The sequence below is a fragment of the Pyrus communis genome, chromosome 10 (genome assembly GCF_041283825.1).
Source record: "Pyrus communis isolate YQ-2024b chromosome 10, ASM4128382v1, whole genome shotgun sequence".
NCBI lineage: Eukaryota > Viridiplantae > Streptophyta > Magnoliopsida > Rosales > Rosaceae > Pyrus > Pyrus communis.
The window spans coordinates 18,267,466-18,290,520 of NC_142574.1; the positions used below are offsets into that span (position 1 = coordinate 18,267,466).

Here is a 23,055-nt window from a genome sequence, read left to right on the forward strand (position 1 = left end):
TTGGCAAAGATGACTTTTAGATTAAAATATGAGTAAGATCAAAATCTAATTTCAGTCCCTTATGTCACATCCTGGGTTCGACTCCACCGTAGCATGATATTATCCGTTTTGGACCTCGACCACGCCCTCACGGTTTTGTTTATGAGAACTCACACGAGAACTTCCCAGTGAGTCACCTATCCTGGGATTGCTCTCGCGCGAACTCGCTTAACTTCGGAGTTCCGATGGAACCCGAAGCCAGTGAGCTCCCAAAAAGCCTCGTGCTAGATAAAGATGAGAATATACATATAAAGCTTATATGATCCATTCCCCTTGGTGATGTGAGATGTTACAATCCACCCCTCTTAGGGGCCCGGCGTCCTCGTCGGCACGCTGCCGGCCAAGGATTGGCTCTGATACCAAATTGTCACATCCCGGCCCAGGCCCCCACCACATCCCAAGCTCAACTCCACCATAGCATGATATGGTCTGCTTTAGGCCCCGACCACGCCCTCATGGTTTTGTTTCTAGGAACTCACACGATAACTTCCTAGTGGGTCACCCATCTTAGGATTGCTCTTGCGCGAACTCGCTTAACTTCGGAGTTCCGATAGAACCCGAAGCTAATGAGCTCCCAAAAGGCCTCGTGCTAGGTAAATATGGGAATATACATATAAGACTTACAAGATCCATTCCCCTGGGCGATGTGGGATGTTACACCTACCTCATTTATTAATTATATTTTTATTTTTTAATTATTTCTCTTTCTCTTCCTAATTTTTAATGTATTAATTTTATTTCATTATAATTTTCATTTTCATTCCATTCCATTTATCGTAATATATTTTGTTGTAAACACTTGGATAAACTAATTTTTGTTATACAATGTATTTCGATGTACTTTGTCTTCTTCATTTAGGTACGTTAAATTCATTATAATACATTTCGATGCATAGATTTAGGTACACACATTTCGGTATATACATTTCGATATAAACATTTAGGTACATTAATTCAATATAACACATTTCGGTGTATGCATTTTGGTACACACATTTAGGTACATTAATTTAATATAATACGTTTTAGTGCATATATTTCGGTACATACATTTCGGTACTAACATTTAAATACATTAGTTCAATATAATACATTTTGGTACACACATTTTGGTACTAACATTTAGGTACATTAATTGAGTCTTTCAAGTTTGAAGAATGTTAAATAAAATTAATAAATTAAAAACCTCTATTTTGGAAAAAAAAAATTAAAATTTGTATATTAATAAATTTAACTATTTATTGGGAGACATTAAATAAAATGCACATTAATTATTTTGAATTAAGGACACATCAAAGGATTATAATCGATATGTAATTTAACACTAGGTTTATTTTAAATTTCAATATTCTTGAAGTATTAAAGTTAAAAAACCACAGTTAATTAAGATCTAACACCAAAAGATATAGGTGCTAAGGTAGATGTTTTGGGAGTTTAGTAAAATATTAGCCAAAGACTTGTCTTTCGCTGTTGTATCAAATTACACTATGAGCAAAACTACAAAATAATAAGAATATTATTAAATAAACAAGAATGCCAAAATGGTTACAAAGCCCCAAGAGATTACATCCCGACTAACTTGTTATTCAATAGAGTTACAAAGTACCATATATATAACTAACTTGACCCTAATAAGCAAGGAAACGAAACCCTAATACTAATGGGCTAGGCCCAAAATACCATTCATTAAAATAAATTTAAATACTAATATTTTCCAACAAAACATTGATTTGACCTAGCCAGCCAGTCGGCCTTCTCTCTTTTACATGCTCATGGTTGAAAGTGAATCCCACATTAGAAAATCAAAATCATTATCAAATTGTAGAAACCTCTCTTTTGCCTCTTCTTACTTGTCCCTACTCTTACGAAAGTTTCTATCCATCGGTTCAGCCTCGTTAAGGACATTGAAACACGAAACTTGGTTGTTTAATTTGAAGGTTACAGGTAGGTATATCTTAAAACTCAAAGAATTAGGGTTCCCAAAAGTATGCTTATTGCCAAAGAAAGTTACATATCAGCCACAACATGTTTCACTAATTTGATTGCCAACCATTCTAAGACTACAAGCGGACTACACAAGGCAAACATGCCTGCTGGGACCGGGAACTTGAAAATACAATATTACACTACACTTTTGAGAAACCAAGGGCACGTTTTAAAACGATTTCCCCTTTTAGTTTTTAAAACAAAAATGTTATTCGTACCTTCTATTTGTATCATTACTTAGAAGCATCTTCAAAGGATTTAAATTTTGTTCTCTACCTAATAAGTATTTTTAGAACAAAAAATAATAATGAAAATGATAAAGAACATCTATTAATCACTAACATAAATTTGAAGTTGGTGTCAAATTTGGCAGCAACCACCTTTGCTGTCAATCCACATCATGTTAAATAAGAATTGGCATTTTGATTAAAAAACATTAATACTTTCTTTTTTACTGTTATTGTTGATGTGTACTTTTTTTTACTTATCTTCGGAGATACTTTTAACTAGTATCTATCTATTAACAAAACCCTCCATATTGACTATAAGATGGTGAAGGGATAATTTGGTTTTTTTTTTTTTCAATCACAAAATGAAATCATGGACAATACAAAGGCTTGAAAATTTAAGGGGAAACTTGATATAAGTCCAATTTTTTGAGCCAATAGTAGGAATAGTCAAGTTTATTAAAATAAGTCCAATTTGTTATATTTAATTATCAATAGTTATCTGTTTAATGATAAGATTTATTATAAAAATCAAATTTCTTTCTAATTATCTCTTTGCTTATTTCTTTTTATTTAACTTTTTGTTATTTCTTGTTCTTCCTCCTGCTTTAAACCCTATTTATAGATTTTAATTTTAATTTTTATAATCAACTTATATCACAGGTTAATTATATTTATCTACTCATATGACATATTCTTTTTTTATAATCTACCTATCAAAGATTAACGTGTCTTGCTTGTAGGTATATTATGTTTTTTCTACCTTTTAATTAGGTTTCATATATCACGTATAGGTATTATATACATTCATATATTTGTTATTTGAGTTAGGGTAGAATGTTTTGCAGATAAATTTATGTTAGTATATTAGTTTTTTTGCTATAAGATATTAAATATATATTTTTGGAGTTGGAAAATGCATAATATTAGAAAATTTTAATTAATTTTTAATATTTTTAGAAAATATAAAATAAATATAAAAGAAATAAAAACATATAATTAGGTAATTAGACTCACTCGTAAAAACACTCTATTTGGACTGGATCTAAAAGCCCCAAAATTTATTAGCAGAATGATTGGGTACAGACCTGGACTGTTCGTGCATATAGTCAACCATGCGGATAGAATTGCTAAAACCTGATCTAGCCAGCATCTGGAATCTGCAACTGCACCAATCTGTTGCTTCCTAATACGTATGGCAATCTTGCTTCTCAGTTTATAATTTATCTCTTAATATTTATATTTCCTGATCAGGCAATTAATCTGTCTCTCTCTCTCTCTCTCTCTCTCTGCAACTTCTTTTTTGACGATTCTCTGTTAAACCAATATCATAGGTTGTACTATTTCTATCTTATTACTTACCATATGTAGTAATTAGTCCTAATCTCTATTACATCTCTTTTGTAAAACGATCGTTAATTTGCACGTTATATGAATATGTATGTGGATTTGAAGGCTATGAAAACTCACACACATATGCTTCGTTTTGTGTCTAAGATTGAATTTGAATTACTAACCTTCTAAATTTAAGGTATATCGAAGGTAGAGGAGAATGATTTGGGTTACCAGAATGATGTTCCATTTTGAGGGGGTTAGAAGGAAACGTATCCTCCTTAATCCTATGATTGTGGGGATGATTGGAATGGATAAGTTTTCTACCTTCAACATACCTTGAAAATAGTTGCTTATCCTTTCCAATCCAATCTATACCAAATGAGGCCATAAGTTTAGCCTAGGAGATTTAATCGGTACTTTTGACTTGTGGGTTTTCAGGCTATGAATATGGCTGCTTCTTCGTCGGATGCTGCTATCTCCCCTTATGCTTTGAAGTATGATGTGTTTCTTAGTTTCAGAGGCGAGGACACCCGCAATACTTTTACCAGCCATCTTTATGCTGCTTTATGTAGGAAGAAGATCAAAACCTACATAGACGACACCCTTGAGAGAGGAGATCAAATTGCACCTGCCCTTCTAAAAGCAATTGAGAAATCAAAGCTTTCGGTAATCATTTTCTCGGAAAACTATGCTTCTTCCACATGGTGTTTGGATGAAATTGTGCATATACTGGATTGCAAGAAAAAAAATGGACAAGTTGTTATACCAATTTTCTACAACATCGACCCATCACATATACGAAAACAGCAGGGGAGTTATGAAGATGCATTTGTTCAACACGAAGAACGTTTCAAGGACAGTGTGGAGGGAGTGACGAAGGTGTGCAAGTGGAGAGATGCTCTGAAGGAAGCCACCAATCTGTCCGGGTTTGTTTATTCAAACAAAACAGGGTAACTAACTCTGCAACTTGAGCCAATTTCTACCAACCATTTTTATCAAAAAGGTTCGTTAAGGCACACTTATTAATATTTTTTGTTGTTGATATTCACATTTGCTAGGACGGAGGCCAATTTCATTGAAAAAGTTGTTGAAGATATTTTGACGAAATTGAATCGAATATCATCAAGTGATTTGAAGGGCCTGGTTGGAATTGAAAAGAAAATTAAGCAAATAGAATTGTTATTGTGCATTGATTCCCCAGATGTTTGTACTGTTGGTATTTGGGGCATGGGTGGTATTGGAAAGACAACTCTTGCAGATGCTTTGTATCACCAACTCTCTTCTAAATTTGAAGCTTCTTGTTTCCTTGCAAATGTTAGGGAGGAGTCAGAAAAACATGGACTGAACTACTTGCAAAATGTACTAATTCGCGAGATATTAAAGGAAAAGGATCTTGATATCAGCACTCCAACTATAGGATCAACTTCTGTTCGAGAAAGGCTCAGCCGTACAAGGGCCCTCATTGTTCTAGATGATGTGAATGCTTCAAGGCAGTTAGAACTTCTACTTGGTGATCATGTTCAGTTTGGCCCCGGAAGTCAAATCATTATAACAACTAGAGATAAGCGCCTACTTAAGAGAAATGTTGACAAGATATATGAGGTTAAGGGATTAAGTTGGGAAGAATCTCTTGAGCTCTTTCATTTGCATGCTTTCAAAGATAAATGTGCTGAATCACGTTGTGCAAAGTTGTTAGGGACGGTGGTAGATTATGCCGGAGGGATGCCATTAGCTCTCAAGATTTTGGGTTCCTTGTTCCTTCACTGCAACAACAGTAAAGACTGGGAACATCAATGGAATGAGTTGAAAAAATTTCCCAACAAAGAAATTGAGAACATGTTGAGACTAAGTTACGAGGGATTAGAACGAAATGCAAGGGAGATATTTCTTGATATTGCATGTTTCTATAAAGGGACGACACTAGATTGTGCAAAACAAATGTTAGATGTTCGTGGGTTCTTTGAGGGTGGAATTAAAGTTCTGATTGATAAGTCTCTGATATCAATTTCAAAATGGAACTGTTTGGAGATGCATGATTTGGTAGAAGAAATGGGCAGGGCAATTGTTCATGAACAATGTATTGAAGAGCCTGGAAGACGCAGTAGGTTGTTTGTTGCTGAGGATATTTATCACGTATTGAAAAATAATACTGTAAGAGCCAAATGCATCGGTTTCTTCAGAACATGAATATATATAAGTTCTTAAGTTTTCTATAAAATGACACTCGTATATGAAAAGCTCATTTATAATGAACTAGTCAGATACATAACATACAAATGTAGTTCTGATTAAATTTTATTGCATATTGCATATTTTCACATTTATACTTTGCTCTTGAATGTCTACAGGGAACTGAAACGGTTGAAGCAATAATCTTTAACGGGTCTAAGATTGGACAGCTACACTTGGATTTTGCAGACTTCAAAAAGATGTCCAATCTAAGATTACTTATTGTCAAGGATTCTAGCTTTGGGAAGTACTGCAAATTTAAAGTTTCTCTTCCCAATCCTCTTAGATATCTTTGCTGGGATGAATATCCTTTGAAATGTTTACCAGCAAAATTTTCTCCAGAAAATCTTGTTGAGATTCGAATGGCCCGCTGCAAAGTTGAGCAACTTTGGAATAAAGACCAGGTATATATATACTTGTTACTTTCTTGTATAAACTTTGGAGCTTGGAAACTTTTCCTGGTTAAGTCCTTAAGTCTTATAATTTCTCTTTAATTTGTTACAGAATCTTAGGAACTTAAAAGTGATGGATCTTCATCGCTCCGATAAACTGATCAAAGTTCCAGATCTCTCTCAAAGTGGAAAAATAGAACATATAAATCTATTTGGTTGTAGAAGTTTGGTTAAAATACCTTCGTCTTTACAATGTCTTGACAGACTTACTCATCTTGACCTTGGAGAATGCTCGAGTCTCAAATATCTTCCAGATATGCCAGAAAACATTGAATACTTGGATTTATCAAACACTGCTATACGGGACTTGCCTTCATCAGTTTGGAATAACGAAAAGATCTTGTACTTGAATATTCAATGGTGTAAATACCTTGAGAATCTTCCAAGCAACAATTGTAAGATCACAACACCGCTTAGTTTGAATCTACAGGGATGCTTATCTCTTGCCAAGTTTTGGGAGCTCCCCCGAAATCAAGTGGTGTTAGTGATGGTGGGGGCAAAAATAGAAACATTACCCTCATCAATTGAGCGTCTCTTTGGTCTCCGAAGAATTGAACTGACAAGTTGCAATAGGCTTCTAAGTATCCCAACAAGCATTTGTGAGTTGAAATCGCTCGAGGAACTTGATCTCACTGGTTGCTCTAAATTTAAAGACTTTCCAGAAATCTTGAAGCCTATGGGTTATCTGAAGCACCTTTTGTTAAATGGAACGGCTGTTAAACAGTTACCTGAATCAGTCGAGCATCTCTTTGGTCTCCGAAGAATTCAACTGAAAAATTGCAACAGGCTTCTGAGTCTCCCAGCCAGCATTTTTAAGTTGAAATATCTTGAGAACCTTAATCTCACCGGTAGCTCTAAGTTTGAAGACTTTCCAGACATTTTGGAGCCTATGGGAAATCTGAAGTATCTTTGGTTAAGTGGAACGGCTGTTAAAGAGTTACCCTCATCAATCGAGCGTCTCTTTGGTCTCCGAAGAATTGAACTGAGAAGATGCAACAGGCTTCTGAGTCTCCCAGCAAGCATTTTTAAGTTGAAATATCTTGTGGAACTTGATCTCACTGGTGGCTCTCAATTTAAAGACTTTCCTGAAATCTTGGAGCCTATGGGAAATCTGAAGTATCTTTGTTTAAATGGAACGGCTGTTGAGGAGTTACACAAATCTATCGAGCGTCTCTTTGATCTCCGAATAATTGAACTACAAAATTGCAAGAGTCTTCTGACTCTCCCAGCGAGCATTTTTAAGTTGAAATATCTTGTAGAACTTGATCTCGCTGGTAGCTCTAAATTTGAATACTTTCCTGAAATCTTGGAGCCTATGGGAAATCTGCGGTATCTTTGGTTACATGGAACGGCTGTTAAAAATTTACCCAAATCAATCGAGCGTCTCTTAGCTCTCCGAAGAATTGAACTGAAAAATTATCACAGGCATTTGAGTCCTTGGAGTCACCTGACATACATTTATGAGAGACCCCTGACAAACATTTATGAGAGACGGCATGAAGAGTTTGATGCAAGTGGAAGTGAAATGTTTAGCTCATATGAGGAACAAGAAGATGATGTACTTCCATAGACAAAGAAAAGAAAAAAAAAACTGTTAGTGCAAGATCAAACATGTTAAATTGCAGTGAAAAAGCTGTGGCAGCCAAAGTTCTTGCTTGTTTGGTCTTCTTTGTTACAAGCTTTCGGCTCTACAACGTAAGAATTTAAAAGAAAGAAAGATTGATTTATTCGAATTTCAGCTTTAATGCCCTCTACACATATATACATAGTTGAGAATTGCAATTGAATTTAAATTCTTACGAACAGACTAGCGTGCTACGATCTATTGTGAAAGACACTTACATGTTTTTTATTTGGAACAGGTACTAAGCTATTCTATTAGCATCTTTGCATTACATTGAGGCACTACAGGAAGAAAAATAAAAAAGAGCAATCAACTGAGACGGTTTCTTAGCAATGGAATGCAAGGGAGGAAAAACAGAAGATAAAGCAGGAGAGCATCTTTCCTCACGGTATTGGTTTTTCTTAGTGTTGCTAAACGATTCAACTAGCATTAATTTCGACAATATTCCGTCCATATTTTTCCACGTTGTCCATCATTTCTCATTGCGAATATAGCTACACCCGAGCAGCACATTAACTAGCATGTTTTTACTTATCAAATTGCAGGTAATTACAAGTAGGGAAATGATTCCCGCAGATCTTTTCTCGTTCTACACATCACACTTTATTTATGTTACTTGAATCTCCTTGGATTTATTCAACACAAAGGTCAAAAGTAAGCATGGGTGTGGTAAATAAGTTCCCTTATAACTACATATGGCTGTTTTTGCTGTTAACCCTCCTTGAGCAAAAGATGATGTCTTCCTCACTTTCAGAGTGAGGGCACCCGCAAAAACATTTATTGGCCATCTTCAGGCTTCTTGTTACTTCAAGATAATATTCTCACCAACACAAGTCATGAGGTAGGAGGTGGAATTGCGTCTTCCCTTGTGGAAGAAATCGGGAAATCCAAGCGTTTGGTGATCATTTTCTCAAAAAAACAATGCTGCTTCCTCACGGCACTTGGTGTTTGGGATGAACTTGTGCATATACTAGAATGGAGATGAAAGATGCGGGTGGCAGCTTGTTATACCCATTTTTTTTGCAACATCGATCCATCACATGTACGAAAGCAGCAGGGGAGTTATGCTGGCACGTTTCATCGAATTTGAAGAACGTTTTCAAGGAAATAATGGACAAGGTGCACAAGAGGACGGCAGCCTTGACGTCTACAGCCAATCTGTCTGGGTTTGATGCTTCAATCAATATTAGGTAACAGGCTACCTCTTGTAACAGTATTAATTTCTAGTGATGCTCACCTTGGGTCCTTATTTTGAGGAAAATAAAAACGCGTAAGAATTCCTCATTCATTTCTCCAGATTTGGTGTATAAACATATTCCCAACCAAAACATCTTATGTAATTCGTTTAATCAGACGCCCTTGAACTTCCTTTCCAGTTTCATTTATCCAAATGGATTTAACAGCCCATGTTTTCGAATGCAGATGCAGTGCTACTGCAAGAAGCCCCAGAGGATCATAGTCAGAGTTACCCGAATCAATCAAGCGTCTCTCACTAAAAACAGAGCTTTCTTTACCTATTCGTGTATTAAGCATCATCTATTGCCAGCTGCTACAGGAGGTAATCTCTAATCCTACAGCGAAATAAACTACACGAGGAATTAATAATGTTTTGAGTACTTTGTTCATTTCCTCATGAAGTTTTTATTTGACTATCGATATTTTCTTCTCAAGCTTTTATTTTGACCAAGTATATGTTGAGAATGAATCCCACAGGGGACTTTGTATGTGATTATAAGGAGTTGGACTACACATATTGTTAGTTGGTTTTCGGTTGGAACCTCAACTTAGTGTAATAGGGCTTCCATGGTTTTCAATTGCTTCAGCTATTCTCCCCCTTGGCATGTTCTTCTTGTTCTTCCAAATTCAACACCCTCTATTGAATGGTACTAGATAAACGAGTGGTTTAAGGTTGAAGGTTCGATCCAATATATACTGTATTAGTGTAAATTAAGATTCGTAATTAGCTAATTAAGATCAAACACCAAAAGATACAGATGCTAAGGCAGATGTTGTGGGAGTTCAGTAAAGTAATAGTTGAAGAACCTTATTCACAAATGAAGATCCCTTTGTGGACTGCAGTCCAGTAAGGAGTTTGTATAAAGATGCCAACTGAACAGTAATAAATGATGTAAAGGAGCCTGTTTCAACCGCTCATCTAAGCAAAATATTGATTTGACCTCGCCGGCCGGCCGGCTTCTCTCTCGTAGGTGCTCATTGTTGAGAGTGAAATCCATCAACTCAGCATCGTAAGGACATTGAAACACAAAACTTGGTTGCTTCAAAGCATTTTGTTTCCCAACAATATCCTTATTGACATAGAAAGTTACATATCAGCCACAACACATTTCACTAATTTTATTGCCAACCATTCAAAGACTAGAAGCAGACTACACAAAGCAAACATGCCTACTGGGATACTAAGGGCACCTTTTAAAACCATTTCCTTTTTTAATTTTTAAAAAAGTGAAAACTGAACACCAAAACCAAGTCAAATTTTGAAACCTAAAAAAATTTAGCTGTTAGTTTTTGGCTTCCAACTAAAAATAAAATGGTAATCAAACGGCCCTTAAATTCCTAACTTTTTGCGGTCTAAATTTTAGAAAATGCTTGAATACCAAAATATTGGATAGCATGAACATGTGTGATAGTGTGTCCAGTAAAGTCAGCCTCCCCAAGAATATATTCCCATTCCTCCAAGCTCCTTTCTTTGCCTTTCTTAGTGTCGACGATCATCACCACATCTAACATCAATTTCACATTTGCTAGCTTCTTGTCTTCTTTCTCATCTTTTAGTCGATAACGGCATCTATGATTATAACCTTCCCAGTGTCCTTAGGAACAGCTTCCGGACACTTCTTTAGGATACGAATGCAGCCGTCATCTCCCCAATCATGGAGAACCCCCTAGAGGTCACGGAAATACAATCGATCAGATCACAGCCTTAATCGTTATCTCGTTGACCAAGAAAATTTATAGCAAGATAATACGGAGAAATGCTACAAGAACCACACTATATATAGTGAAAGTTCATGAATTAATTAACATATGGTTAATGGTCACAAATGAAAATATAAATGCTTGTCAGCTAGTTTTAAAACAAACCTTCGGGATCACAGCATCGGCCTTTGGAACATAATCAAACATGTCACCTGCTACATTCTCGACGCGATCGCACTCTGGAGAAACAGAGACAACATGCGAAAGATCAAAGTTAATGCCCCGAATCCAAGGACAAACCTTGACCAACAGGCGCAACAGAATCCCATTACCCCCACCAACATCCACTATTGTCTCAAGCCCTTTGCAACTTTTGATCTCCGCAGGCACAACCGCCTTTGCATCACAAGTCATTGCTCATTGAAAAGCTTGCTGTGATCAGGATTGGTTGCGCTGAAGCTCCATAGGTCCTTGTACTTCCTCAAACGCTGGATTGCTACTGTCTCCTTGAATTCGGGCACTTAGGCCTAGCAATGGTGTCATCATTACCGGATTACTCCCCATCAAGATCAGTGCCGCCATGCTAATTTCTCCGGATTTTAGTAGCTGGCGAGACAAAGGTGTTTGTGCGTAACCACTGGAGCCTTTTTGGGTTGTGTTTAGGTCTTTGAATATTTTGCGGTGGACTAGTGCCCTCATGAGGCGGTAAAGGTGAGAAGGATCACAACTTAGAGCAGATGAGAGCTCTAAGAGTGTCATGGGGCTTCCATGGCTATCAATTGCTTCAGCTTCCGAGCCCAATGCCACATTTTACCACCGCGATTTCAACAAATGTTTCCACACATCCACCTTGGCATGTTCCTCTTCCTCTTCCCAAGTCAACTCTCTTCGTTTCCCTTCCATCTTTTTGTGTGTTTCTTAGGCTCTAAACTAGCACTATATCTACACACAATTTACTGGAAGGGATTGGAGTTGAAGCTTGATGAATTACATATGTTGAACATTTATGAAAAAGTCATCACTTTAGTCAAAGATTCAACCACCCAGTTTTCAATAATGTTTGTTTCCTTTTCTGAAAAGTATATCCAGTGAAACCGTTTCCGCGATTGGTTGAAATCCGTATGATGTGCTTGGTGGAAGTATTTAATCCAATAATGTTGGATGGGTAGTAAACTACTCATTGGTTAAGCTCTAACACCAAACGCCGGTGCATAACATGCGTTGATCCAATACTTAAACTTCCCGACTTCTACTAAAGAAACAAGACTAGGCATCCTTGAAAAAGTCTTTTCCGTTGAGAAAGTCCTGCTTTCTTTCTTTAAATTACACTAATCCAACATTTATTGGATCAATCATTTCAAACAAAAAGGAGTTTGATGACAATTGAGTAGTTTACAACTCATCCAACTTATATAGTGGGGTGGGTGCTCCCTGCTTGACAAGCCTGCTAGGCATACCAAGCAGCTAGCAGGCCCAGCACCCATCGCCTCAGAGATGACAAGCTCGCCACACCCATCACATGTTGTGTGTTGATCTTGGGGCATTCTGGCTCATGGGTGTCGGCGACAGTGGTGCTCCAACACCACCGTCACCGCCAACATGGGTGCGGGGGGAGAAATCTTTGGGTGGATTTTTTTCGACATGCTTGGGAGTGAGAACGATACGGTTTAGCTCAAGCATGAAGATTTTAATGTGACCCCCAAACTCGAGAGAGGGGGTGGGAATTTGTGAGTTGTTTTTATTCGACATGCTTGTCTGTGGGAATGCAAGTACTTTTGGGGATGCGGGTACTACACATAAGCTTGTCGAAATTAACCTTAGTAGCAGATTTCTTCCCTCGGTTGCCTTTGGAATTGAGTTGGATATTAGCAAGGGGTGGCATTGGATGAACCAATGCATAGGCTTGTCCTAGGCGTGCTTGTAGGTGCACAGCTATGGGGTTCATGGACGTTTGTTTTCCGAAGGATTCACCTAGTCCACTAGCATGTTGAAGATGATTTTTTGCGGCAGCAATGAAGAAGCTCGTCCCTCTTTTCCTGTTATTGCTATTAGATTTTGGTTATCTCGATAAGATTTTTATTAACCATAGTTCCCAATTAGAAATGATCCCAATTAAGTTTAAGAAAATAGCATAAGATTACTTAGAGGTCAGAAAAAAAAAAATTTGTTTAAGTTTTATCAATAGTCCTCCAAATTGGTGCAAACGTATGCATAAGGAAGAGTTAAGGCACATAGCCATAATAGACGAAGAATCTTTCAGACACTCCTCTATATCACCCTAGAGATAGACTCCTACGCTATAACACATTTTGAGGCATCATGGAACCCAAATGTTAGCCTTGGAGGAATATTTTAATTTAATTATGATATGTTATTAGTAGTAGAACAATAATGCAATAGAGTGAAAAATATTTCACAATAGCACCATGCAAAGTTACGTACAATAATTCAAGCATCAGATAAAAATGTAAACATTAGTGTAGAATCCGCCATAATAAATGATATAATGAGATAAAAATAAATAAAGAATAAGGTTTGGTCCATTAATAAACATTTCCCACCAAAAATATATTTATGATTAAAAGTGAATAGCAATAAGAGCTTTTATTAAACCTCCAAAAAAAAAAAAACTGTTTGGTATTCTATTTGAGTTCAAGGGTTTTAACTCAAAAATTGTTTCTCAATTCACAACTTAAAAACTTGTTTGGTAAGGATGTTTTGTGAAACTTGAATTAAAAAATAACTCAAAAACTAGCCTAAACTCTAAAAACAACAAAAGTCTGTTTTTATTGTTTATTTTTTGCTCTTTCTTCCCAACATCTGCAAGACCTTAAGCCATCTCCAACTGAAGGAGGACCCATAGGCTCTCTTTGACGATATAGCCCTTCAAGAAATTATATTTTAATGAACAGTGTTGGGCTATTTTTCTTACCATCTCCAACCGGGGGGGGCAACATAGGCTAAACATGGCCCTGTAACAAAAAATCATCTACAACCGAGGGAGCCAAAGGGTCATAAGGTCAAACATAATTTATTATTTTAATTGAATTAATATGGTTACTTAAATTAAACTATGTCAATCATTTTTCGAGATGGAATGTCAATAATTTTTCGAGATAGAATCTCAATAATTTTATGCCTCGGATTTCGAGTGACACGTGTCAATGTGTGAGTAACTTTGCAGATTTTTTGTCAATAAAGAATCTCAAGAATTTTACGTCTCGGATTTCAAGTATCACGTGTCGATGTGTGAATAACTTTGCAGATTTCTTGTAGATAAGGAATCTCAATAATTTTACGTCTCGGATTTCGAGTGTCACGTGTCAATATATGAATAACTTTGCAGATTGCAGATTTCTTGTCGATAAGGAATCCCAATAATTTTACTTCTCGGATTTCAAATGCTACGTGTCGATATGTGAGTAACTTTGCAGATTTCTTGTCGATAAGGAATCTCAATAATTTTACGTCTCGGATTTCAAGTGTCACGTGTCAATATATAAATAACTTTGCAGATTGCAGATTTCTTGTCGATAAGGAATCCCAATAATTTTACGTCTCGGATTTCAAATGCTACGTGTCGATATGTGAGTAACTTTGCAGATTCCTTGTCGATAAGGAATCTCAATAATTTTACGTCTCGGATTTCGAGTGTCACGTGTCAATATGTGAATAACTTTGCAGATTGCAGATTTCTAGTCGATAAGGAATCTCAATAATTTTACGTTTCGGATTTCGAATGCCACGTGTCGATATGTGAGTAACTTTGCAGATTTCTTGTCGATAAGGAATCTCAATTTTACGTCTTAGATTTCGAGTGTCACGTGTCGATATGTGAATAACTTTGCAGATTTCTTGTTGATAAGGAATCTCAATTTTACGTCTTGGATTTCGAGTGCCACGTGTCGATCTGTGAGTAATTTTCCATATTTCTTGTTGATATGTAATCTCAATAATTTTTCGGATAAGATTTTGAGTGCCACGTGTCGAGGTGTAATTGGTTGTGGGAATTTTTTATAGGATTTTTATCTACATGACACTTTTTATCTTTAGCTTCCAATGTTCATAAATAGGGTAGATATTGGCCTATAATTCCCACAACCAAGAGGATCCAAATAGGTCAAGGCTCGTGCAAAAATATATGATGGGCCTAATTTGCCTTTGACTCCAAGAACTGGTAATATCTCTTTAAATGAGTATATAAGGCGTCATAGGATGATACGTTCCCACGCCACAAACAAGTAGCTACAACAGGATCTTGTTGCACATCTTAGGGCCAAAAGAAGTATGGAGTAAACGTTTAAGTTTTATGTTGTTAAATGTTTTTTTTAATGTTGTTTAAATTTCATGTTGTTTAATGTTGCACCAAGTTCATGATTTTCGTTTCCAAATTCAAGGTGAAAACTGTAGAAACAAGAACTTCAACAATTCTCTTACTGGGAGCCTCTTCTTATTTGGCCAATCCCATGCTATTCCATACACAAGCTGGATCGAGCATGTTAAAAGAATTCCTGTTAATTTTATCATGTACAAAAGTTAAAGGAGTTTAAGTCCAGTCCTTTACAAGTTAGAAAATCGATCAATATATGCAAAAACATGTTTTTGACCTCTCTCTCTCTCTCTCTCTCTCTCTCACACACACACACACACACATACAAAGAGCATACGAAGTGCAGAATTGCTCATGATAGATTGTTCTTTAAGGATGACTTTAGCTTCTCCACAGCAGCTAAAAGTGAGGAATTTAATTCACAAGTTTCCTTCAGTAACTCGAGCCTCTTCTCAACGTCATTCCCCATAGGCACTCCATCCTCGCGCTTGGTCTCATGTGATATAGATGCCTTGTTATATTGAATAAGGTTCAGCATCATCGCCTGCAATTACATTCCACATTGCATTAGATTTTCTCTCTCAAATGTTGCCTTGTGGAGACTCGGAGACAGCAGCTTTGATATGAATAGTTATTATGGAAATACATATTAGTAGTATCAAAATACGGCACATTCCATAATCATTTTCAACACAGATGGAGTTGTTGTCTGAATGAACATTCATGTTATACATTCAAAGTGTGAGAAGGCATATCTTGTAGGATATACATTTATGTTTCACCCACTTGCTAGACACAACCTAATCTCAAGGCAGACTTACTACAAGATAAACAAGAACAGTTTAACGACTGTAAGAAAAATCTGCATACCTCATGTTGCTGCTTCAGAGAGAAGTCTCGCAAAAGAGACCTTGAAAGCTTATTCCTAAGCAATAGCTTATCACCAGTGTATAAGCTAAAAATGAAAGCCGAAAGGTGATGGATAACCAGTGTATATGCAACTGATCCTCGACTTGCAGCCCTATCGAGGGCACCAGAAGTCCATGACTTAACGTATGCCTCCAAAATATCCGGATTATCCTGCACAAGCACAAGATTTGATAAATTTTCATCACTTTTGTCATAAAAAGGCCACTAATTTTCATTCGCAATTATTATGATTTCTATCTCACACACAACACACACGCACGCAATACTCAAAAATGAATAACAAATCACTCAAAGCTCATATAAGTACTGAATAGCACAAACAAGTCAGTGACGAGTCAGCCGTACCTCTGCAGGCTCAAGGTACCCCTCTGCATCAGTAAAGCATTTCTCTAGAGGTGGCAGAAGTTCAAGAACACGAGAATTGGTTAGTGTATTCCAGGCAGCAAGGCGCACAGGAGCTTCCACACAACGATGCAAATAAACTGCAACTTGTCGGCCATATATCAAATCACCATAAGATATAGCAGAAAACTGATCCACAAGAGTTTCAATAAATACAGAGTAACTTTCGTGAACCTCTGATTGGAATGCCAGAACCTCCAGGTTGTTTTCATTTCTATGTTCTGGCATTAAGTTAGACAACCTTGACTGATGAAGAAGGTTCCCATAGAGATCTTGTAAAGCTTCAAAAACAACCCTACTCTTCTCCTCCTCAACCACACCCATTCCTACGAGTAAAATCACAGATAGAGAATGCAATTTCCAAACTAACGATACACTTTTAACTGGGGATGGAATGTCAGATGGTAAGAAACTGGACAGTGCTTCAATTCCTAAAAGGAAGAAAAGCCCAGCTTTGGCAACTACAACAAAAGTCCCTTGATCCTGCATGAGATCGTGTAAATTGGAGAATTTCTTAAGACCAGCATGCTTGCTATCACAAAGGGTTGAGATTGGACTGAGAAACCAGGAAATGGGTAGTGGCAGTCTCTGGTGAGCCCACTCTACAACTACAGAAGTGCAATCTTGAGTGATCAAAGGTGATGTGTCCGATTTCTCGTATATAGTCTCAAGGGAACCTTTACCCTTTTTCAGTGATTTACTATCAGAGGAATTCACGCTATCTTTGAGCTTTTTCTTTATGGATAACCATCTGTCGCCGAAATGAGAAGCTAATGTTTTACTGAAGAGTACATAATCCTCTTCTTTATAATCCCAATCAAACAGTTTCACACCCCCATTTGATGAAAGAAAACGTCGAATATAGAGATCAAGATACTTAAGAACTGAGACATCAAGCAAAATATTTAACACCTTTCTCACATAAATCCTGCCGGTTGGTCCAGCAGTTACACATACTCCTAAAGATGAATTAATTGCCAGCATAGTAAAAGTCATTTCTTCTTCTGTGGGGCTTTCCAAATTGGACACAAGCTTCCAAGTTTCAAGCAAGTCAACGAGAAATCTTGCATCTGCTTGCGACAACAAAACACTACCAGACCAAAATCCTCCACCAGAGGCACCCCAGCCAACTCCCACCCCGGGAGCAGGTCCTCCCCTGCCAAACATCTCAATGGACTGCACAAGGGGCCACTCAGAAGCAACTAACTTCATAAAAGTATTTTGCACACTTCTCAATTCAACCAAAGAACCCTTAAGTATACCGTCCTTGAGTATTTTCTCTTCTCTTGATGAAGGGTAATTTTGGGGAGGTGTTTGGACTCCTGTCCTGGCTAACATTATCAACTTATCAATGCTAACGACAAGCCCCACTAACCCCTGTAAGCAACTTACAGAAGCTAATGATGTTTCGCATTTACCCAGATTTCTCAAATGAGACAGTTTCTCAATGAAAGAGTCACCTCTGCTAGGATCTTTTCCATATTTCGCATCAAGAGTATCTGAACGGCCTATAAACCCATTTTTAATCATTTCAAGTCCAACTTTAGGAACAAACTCTGGAAGCCATGGCACAAGACTACCACTTTCATGTGAGTGGACAGAATCATCTGGGACCACTCTTTCAAGCACTCTGGAAAGCATTTGTACTACAGCTGAATACACCCATAACAAGGAAGTGACTGATAAATCTTGGGAAGCAAGACCACCACGACTTCCATTTTCTCTCTCAAAGAAATTACATATGCTGGGATCACTCTTCAAAACTATCCACTTGAGAGCTATATCAACCATTGGACCAACCTGGCTCCAAGACCAGAACTCAGTTCCATCACCAGAATGCTCAGAGATTTCATTGCTCAGACGCTTCTGTGAGAACAAACTTGGGAGCCTTCTAGCCAAAACCTCCAGAACAAGGTATCCTTCCGTAGAGATGGACATAAATTCACCAAATACATCATTCTCAATAAGTTTTTCAATTGTAGGTGGGTTCAGCCACAAGCACAAGTTATGGAAAATATCTGAGAAGTATGACACACAATAGCCATGCTGAACAAAAACCTTCCAAAAACGTAGCTGTTCAACCTTCAAAGCCGAAGAAAGTTTACAGTTTTCCTTTCCAGATTTTACCCAGTTGTCAAGGAAGGAAATAGATTGATACAAATGCCATGTCATAGTTTGGAAAGTCCCATTCTTTATAAAAGCAACACAGTTCTTACAATCAGATTGAGCCATCACCTTTTATATACACAAAAATAAGGATAAAAGTATAAGTTTTATCCGGAATTAAATGCAGGCATAATTCCCTTATAACACCAGGAACAAAACGTACTAGACAAGTGGACATAAAAGTTGTACAGAAACTGCTTACCTTTAGAAGTCTAACAGACTTTATTTTTGAAGGCTGGATATCTACACTGTCTTTTTCGATAAATCTGCTGACAATTGTTTCAATAAGCCTTTCACAATTCATGATTGCATTCGCACATTTTGGGGAATGCCTTGCAATTGCAGTAAGTATAGATATTGTGTATTCTTCCAAAGCTGCCGTAGGGTCAGACTGAAACAACATAAAACAATACACTTTAGGAGGAAACTGCAGATCATCTTCAACATAATTTTTTTTTTAGCAGCACCTTACTATATTTGTAACACTACTAATTGTTGATTCATATACCACAAACCCACAATCATATCAATCCAACAATGGGAACTAAGAATATAGCTCAGCCCTCATTACCTTGATAGAAGAATGAGAAAGCAAAGCACTTATTAAAAAGTATGTACGCACACATGACACACCCATAACCCTGTGTCAAGACTTTAGGGATCCTTCAAGCTAGGTACTTATGAGTTTTCTGATGTGTTACACTCGTGTTTAATGTTAAAGAGGCCATGCAATTTAGTAACATTTAACAACCTCTCTACATTAACTAACAAAAAAATTAAAGACATGCAATATGAACGTCAAAGTCCCACTCGGGAGGAAGGAGGTGAGCATCTGAATTTAAATTAGTGTTTGGTTCTCTATATAAATCTTGGGAACCTTGGGTGGTTATCAAACACCTGCACAGCTCTTATAGTTGTCCTGAATGTAAAAACTAAATAAGGACTAACCTCAAGAACATAGCGAAGCCTTGGAAGGATTCCCATCCGCACCAAACCTGCCGCAAAATCTTGTCCAGCAACTACAACATCATCTTGAATGGTGCGTTTCCCTTCAGTTTCATTATCAATAATTTCCTCATCGAGAGCAACAATATTAGAAGGCTTGGCATTGTACTTCCAAAATCCACCACGCAGGAAACCAACATCAATCTCTGGCTTGCTTCTGAATACAGGGGCGGTAAATGTGTCCATATGCAGGGTTGCTATTTTCTGAGGGCAGAATATATTAAGCTTGAAGTAACCAAATACCAATAGATCGTAAACTTCAGAAAAGTTAAAAAAGAATAAACAAATATATAACTAGAGTAGTAATAAGAACAGAAAAGAAAAACTCTACCTCCGAAACATCAAAGAAGTTCTCATTCACATCACAGCTTAATATGCGGTGAAGAACTTTGGCACAAGCTAGGACTACATTATTGTGGTTATCATCGAGACATATCCTGCAATAAATTAGAAGTTAAATTGCAACGATATCCAGTAAAAAAAAAATCGAATAATTGTTTGAAATATCAACTAGTACACAAAACAATCCAACAGAAGAGTAAGTTTACAAGATGAAGGGAAACAATTTATGTATGGTTGGTTTCACCAAAATTTTGGAACATAAGGATCCAGATATTATTCACCTGAGAGATAAAATAAGCTCAGGTTCTGGGCCAAGTGCATAAGCCCAAATGGCCTCCCAGTCAGCAGATTTATCGACTTCCCAGTCAGCAGATTTATCGACTTTACTAGCATCTTTTCCGATAAACTGATCTTGCGCTTGAATATTATGCAATGCCTTATCAAGCACAGTTGAAAGGAAATGCAAAGCAAGTGTCCGCTGTCCAGGAATCTGAAACCACCAAACAGCATATGGTAAAACAAGATCATGAAATCAGGAAGCAAACTTTACCAGGAGCAACAAGATTTGATACAAAATATAATAAAAGGCCATGGACATCGTATATCATCAAGTTTAGAGAAATTCAAAAGATACATTATCAAAACAGTTGATGTACAATTACAGCAATCAAGAATATAAACTGACCACACTCCTAGTGAGCGACACTGCTTCTTTGATTGTATAACCAGCAGCACCAGGGTCCCCCTCAGTACGCAGGTAGTCACGCTCAGATAAATTACCTGTAAAATTGGAGAAAATTTTACCTGATACTCTATTAAGGTCTTTTTATCGTTTTGAAAGTAATATCATCCAGTGCAGTTGTGTTCCCCATACAAGAAAAAATTTACTGATGCTACAAAATTCTTAGTAAGGGAAACTTTAACTACAGAACTAAAAGTCCCACGCTTTAGAGAATATAAAACAGAAAAAAGTAAAAAGCAAAACTGGAGTAACGAGGAATACATAATCTCTTCAAATATAGAATGAAAAAGAAAATTAGCTTCTGCTAAAAATCATATAAACAAGTATTAAAACTTACTACTCTGAGATATCTGTTGGAAGTCATCTATAATAACAGTCCCATCCAAGGAAAACCTTAAGTCCCGAGCAGCCTGGACTCTATCACTCCAAGCATTCCACAAACTGCCACTGGCTTTGCCTGAATTCTGCTCCAATCTATCCTTTACTGAAGTTCGAGTATTGTTTGAAGTAATTTTTGTAGCCACATGAGACGGACCACTGTGAGAGATAGTAGAAGCTTTTGGTTCATTGCTATCTGAGCTGGGGTTTCTTTGCTTTCTCAATTTCTCTTCACCCCTCCTTTTGAGTACTTGGAGCAATGTAGGGTCTAGTCTGCCCATGATCTCCGCCTGTGCTTCTTCAATCTCATCTGCGGACATCCCTTGTAACCGTGCACGGTTCTCTTCATCAATCTGAGCCTCAAGCGACACAGACCCCCCTTGTTCATTTCGAATATTATCAGGCATGGACTTTCCGTACATGTCCGCTTCAATTTCCATGTCATTGTGACCCAAAACAGATTCTTGTTCAACCTTCAAGTTACCCAACACAGATCCTCGTTCAATCTTCGAGCTACCAAACGCAGATTCTTGTTCATTCTTTCGCCGGGAATGCACTTTACTTGACTCAATTTTTCTATTACTAGCTTCCATTGTTTGCCTAAAAGTTATTGAGCTATTTGCATCGAGCTCCTCCTCTGCCCACTTACTAAAGTCCATATCTTTTTTCTTCTTCCTTTCGACCCGCTTAGCGAAATCCCTAATGTGTTCAAAGTCCATTACATCTTCATCATCCTCCTCATCCCCTTCCCCACCACCCTCCTCACCACCCAATTTACTATTTACCGGACCCCGATGCTGTCAAATCAACCAAAACCAACCACAAATTCATATACATGTTTACCGTTTTTCCCTAAATTATTAAACTTTCTTTCAATGAAACCAAAAAAAAATAAAAATAAAATCAAAACTGTTCACTCAACTGACCAAATAACAAGTTTTATTTTTATTTTTTACTTCTCACAGTGGTGATCAAAGTATCAAACTTGCAGGCTTACCGGGCCATCGGAGCGGTGGCGAGCGACGGGGAAAGGAAGAACGGTTGGGCGAGGCGGTGGAGTGGGGCCCGACAGGGGCATATCGGAAATACCTTTCTCGACTATGCCGCCGAGTAAGCTCGAAGGAGCATCGCCGCCGTCGCCGGTTTGAAGTGCTTTGGTGCCAAATATGACCTTCGGCTTCCTCGGGCCTGGACCGCTTGCTTTGGTGCTTTGCTTCTCCGCCATGGCTATGAGCATTCACTCTCAACTCTCTGAAAGTAGGGCTAGAACAGAAATTTGGGCGGGCTCAATTTAATATCGTCAGCAGCAACTCTTGGAGAATGCTAAATTTAGCAATTTTTTTCATAGAAGGGAAGAGTCACGGTTATTCACTTTTTTTTTTTTATTTATTTATTTATTTTTTTTTAACTGATTACGAGAAACTTCATTTTATTTGTAGGCACAATCAAATAGACTTATCACCAGCTCGGAACATCGAATACACGAGCTCACACATTTTATTTATTGAAGAAACGCAATCTGCACTCCTATTATTACTAGATCACTTGTTGTGATTACTATTTAGCAATTTGATTTATTATAGAAAATTTAATTAAACCGAATTTTTAATAAATTTAATACGTCCTAAAATGATTAAAAGAACATAAATGAAGGGGTAAAAAACTGAATGACTCTCTCACAATGTTTGATAAGAAATGAACAAATGACCTCAAATTCCTTAATAATGTTCATCGCCAATAATCGAACAACAAAATAAGAATTTGGTAAGGTGCAACAACAAACAAGGTCAATTTCGATGAACGAGTGTTGAACTCGACATAGTAGCTCTTTTTTTTGTTTTCAATTTTAGCTCATTTTAAGCCTCGGTGAATGGGTGGCCGCATATCAGTTTGATTTGGTTTGACATAAAAATATAACCGAATCAATTAGT

General features: G+C 37.3%; 2 protein-coding genes and 1 pseudogene across 6 annotated transcripts; 1 reads left to right on the forward strand and 2 right to left on the reverse strand.

The window, feature by feature from the left end:
• Positions 1–3,292: 3,292 nt before the first annotated feature.
• Positions 3,293–9,727, forward strand: LOC137729306 (disease resistance protein Roq1). 5 transcript variants are annotated; one of them, XM_088678775.1, is made up of 9 exons: positions 3,293–3,445; positions 4,026–4,537; positions 4,646–5,738; positions 5,936–6,220; positions 6,321–7,963; positions 8,131–8,280; positions 8,438–8,561; positions 8,647–9,082; positions 9,315–9,727. In XM_088678775.1, the coding sequence occupies exons 2-5, from the start codon at positions 4,029–4,031 to the stop codon at positions 7,836–7,838; spliced, it is 3,405 nt and encodes a 1,134-aa protein (XP_088534901.1). In that variant the 5' UTR covers positions 3,293–3,445; positions 4,026–4,028; the 3' UTR covers positions 7,839–7,963; positions 8,131–8,280; positions 8,438–8,561; positions 8,647–9,082; positions 9,315–9,727. The 5 variants fall into 5 exon arrangements, with proteins under 5 accessions (XP_088534901.1, XP_068324312.2, XP_088534902.1 ...); XM_088678776.1 differs by having other exon boundaries at positions 3,308–3,445; positions 4,026–4,081; positions 4,160–4,537; positions 8,438–9,082; XM_068468212.2 differs by having other exon boundaries at positions 3,310–3,445; positions 8,438–8,546.
• Positions 9,728–10,388: 661 nt separating this feature from the next.
• On the reverse strand, positions 10,389–11,848 carry LOC137729307 (acetylserotonin O-methyltransferase-like; annotated as a pseudogene).
• Positions 11,849–15,326: 3,478 nt separating this feature from the next.
• On the reverse strand, positions 15,327–22,596 carry LOC137728728 (transcriptional elongation regulator MINIYO). The gene is made up of 10 exons (XM_068467478.2): positions 22,122–22,596; positions 21,084–21,921; positions 20,690–20,784; positions 20,286–20,494; positions 19,994–20,099; positions 19,606–19,866; positions 18,860–19,048; positions 16,435–18,726; positions 16,030–16,239; positions 15,327–15,703 (listed from the first exon to the last, which is right to left on the reverse strand). Exons 1-10 carry the CDS (start codon positions 22,359–22,361, stop codon positions 15,512–15,514), a joined length of 4,632 nt encoding a protein of 1,543 aa, XP_068323579.2. The 5' UTR covers positions 22,362–22,596; the 3' UTR covers positions 15,327–15,511.
• Positions 22,597–23,055: the final 459 nt, after the last annotated feature.